General features: G+C 50.9%; 1 protein-coding gene across 11 annotated transcripts in view; it reads left to right on the plus strand.

The window, feature by feature from the left end:
* The window catches only part of LOC125031253 (tyrosine-protein phosphatase vhp-1-like), a 46102-nt gene that overhangs the window by 19934 nt on the left and 23668 nt on the right, over positions 1–2500 (plus strand). For all 11 annotated transcript variants that reach the window (XR_007115463.1, XR_007115464.1, XR_007115465.1 and 8 more), the window contains exons 7-9: positions 647–794; positions 1120–1243; positions 1447–2500. The exon at positions 1447–2500 is cut by the window's right edge and continues 879 nt beyond it. Coding sequence is in view for 8 of the 11 variants with exons in the window: in XM_047621908.1 (XP_047477864.1) it covers positions 647–794; positions 1120–1243; positions 1447–2500 (1326 nt within the window). In the remaining 3 variants the exon portion in view is untranslated. The remainder of the gene's footprint in view (positions 1–646; positions 795–1119; positions 1244–1446) is intronic.

The following is a 2500-nucleotide window of genomic DNA, read 5'->3' on the forward strand; positions in this document are numbered from 1 at the left end:
TTTTTAAATATGAATGACAAAATGTTTTGCGCTGCAGTAGGCAATTTGTTTCTGTGAAAATATTTACGTGTATGTATTTGCTAACCTGTCATTTATCTTACATTTTCTGAAGGATTTTATATTTTTGGGAATTCCAGTCGTTTTCTTTCCTCTTCTGTATGTCAGTTTATTTATTAGTCCACACATCCCCCCCCCCCCCCCCCCCAAACTCTCTTTCTCTCTTCCTTCCTTCCTTCTTTCTTCCTTTTTTTCTTTCTTTCCTCCCTACCCCCTCCCTCCTCCTCCCCTCCCTCCCTCCATCCATCCGTCCATCCTTTACCCCCACTCACCCTCCTTCTCCTTCCTCCCCACCTCCTCCCTCTCCCTCCCTCCCTCTCCCTCACTCCTTCCTTCCCTCCCTCCCTCCAACTCCCTCTCCCTCTCCCTCTCCCTCCCTCCCTCCCTCCCTCCCTCCCTCCCTCCCTCCCTCCTTCCCTCCCTCCCTCCCTCCCTTCTTCCCTCCCTCCCTCCCTCCCTCCCTCCCTCCCTCCCTCCCTCCCTCCCTCCCTCCCTCCCTCCCTCCCTCCCTCCCTCCCTCCAACTCCCTCTCCCACCCCCACCCCCAATACAACATTTAACCCCCCATCCCTCCCTTTCTCCCCCGCAGGACCACAATATCCTGTACGAGCTGAACGTCAGCGTGTCGTGTCCTAAGCCTGACTTCGTTCAAGAATCCCACTTCATGCGCATCGCCGTCAACGACAACTTCAGCGAGAAACTTCTCCCTTACTTCAATGATGCTTTTAACTTCATCGGTGAGTTTTTGGGTGCTGGGGAAGTTTGTGGTTTGTTTGTTTGTTTGTTTGCGTTGTTAGGCTTGATATGGATTTAAAAAAATAATAATTGTTTGTTGCTACGATTATTAGAATTGGTTTTGTTATTTTAATTTCTTTAACAGTGAATGAATATGTAAATCAGTAAATCAGTAAATAGCTAAATGAAGAGGACAAATAGAATTAATAAATAGAATAAATAAGTAATTCACTAAATAAGTAAATAAATAACTGAATAAATAAAATTTTGTAACGCTCACTAATTTCCCTCTTTTGTCTTTTTTTTTTTTTTTTTTTTTTTAACCAGACAAGGTTCGTGAGTCTGGTGGCTGCGTGCTGGTCCACTGTTTAGCGGGTATCTCACGCTCGGCCACGGTCGCTATCGCTTATGTTATGAAGCATCTCCGACTTCCCTTTGATGAAGCTTATATGTGAGTATCTGGGGCGGTCGGGTTCGTTGAGTGAATTTTTGTTGTTGTTTTGGGGTATTCGTTGTTGAGAAATGTGTTTTTTGATATTTGTTTGTCCTATTTTGGTGTGGGTTATGGTTGTGTAGTGTATATTATGACTGTATAGGGTAATCTGTGTTTATTTTAACGCGCTTTGTGTGACTGATTTCCCCCGTGCTTTCCAGGTACGTGAAGACGCGACGTCCGACCATTTCCCCGAACATCAACTTCGTGGGTCAGTTGGCCGAGCTGGACCGGCAGCTGCGGCGCGACGCGGGCCAGCGCGACCCCACCTCCGCGCCCATCCTCTTCCGCAGCCACGAGTCGCACTCGTCGGGTTCGTCCACTGCCTCGATCTCGTCCTCGGCGGCCTACGCGTCGACCTACCTGGAGAGGCACGCGTGTTCAGGTCTACAAAACCACATGCCCAAGTCGCTCAGTCTCAACCTCCGGTCGACCCTCGAAGCCGTGCCCGCTTCGCCGTCCTCCACACCTCACTCCCCGGACATGTCGCCCTCCTCGGCGCTGGCTCGACTCAGCTTCGCCTCCGCCCTGGACGAGCTGCACGACGACGGGCTCCCCGCCACGCCCAAGTGCCCCTCGCCCGCCACGCCCATCTCGTGTCTACCTCCTTCCTCCCCCACCACGGCGATCGTCCGTGACTCCAATAGTTCCCCGGTCTTCTCCTACAGAAAGACTTCTAGTTCTTCTTCACCCACGTCCCCTGCCTTCAGCTCCTTCTACAAGAGTAAGGAGGTGTCTAGTCGGACTAGTAGTGACTACAGAAGTGAGGCTAAGATTACGTCTTTAAAAGAAAGCTTTACATCTAGTGATAGCATTAAGAGTACAAGCGGGTCAACCAGCAATTATTACAGTAGTGCCACCTTTAAAGTGGGGGCGGCCGAGGCAGGGAGAGGGGTAGGGGGAGACGCGAGAGGGAGAGAGGAAAAGAAAGTGAGCAATACTTCCTCCTCCTCCTCCTCCTCCTCTTCTTCTTCTCGGCGGTGTAGTGACGGCGAGGCGCGGCAGGTTTCTGTGTGTGTGATTGATGTGAAAAGAGAAAAGTCGCCCGTTAGCTTCGTCCGCAGAGAGCCGCTGGTTGTGCGTGAAACTCAGGTCATTGCCACGCCATGTCATGTGAAACCCGAGGTCAGATCTGTGCTGGAGGTGCAGCTCGAAGATGGCCGGCAGAAAGAGGAACACATCACGATCAAGGAGGGAACGAGAAAGACAACCGAG

The sequence above is a fragment of the Penaeus chinensis genome, chromosome 12 (genome assembly GCF_019202785.1).
Source record: "Penaeus chinensis breed Huanghai No. 1 chromosome 12, ASM1920278v2, whole genome shotgun sequence".
Lineage (NCBI taxonomy): Eukaryota > Metazoa > Arthropoda > Malacostraca > Decapoda > Penaeidae > Penaeus > Penaeus chinensis.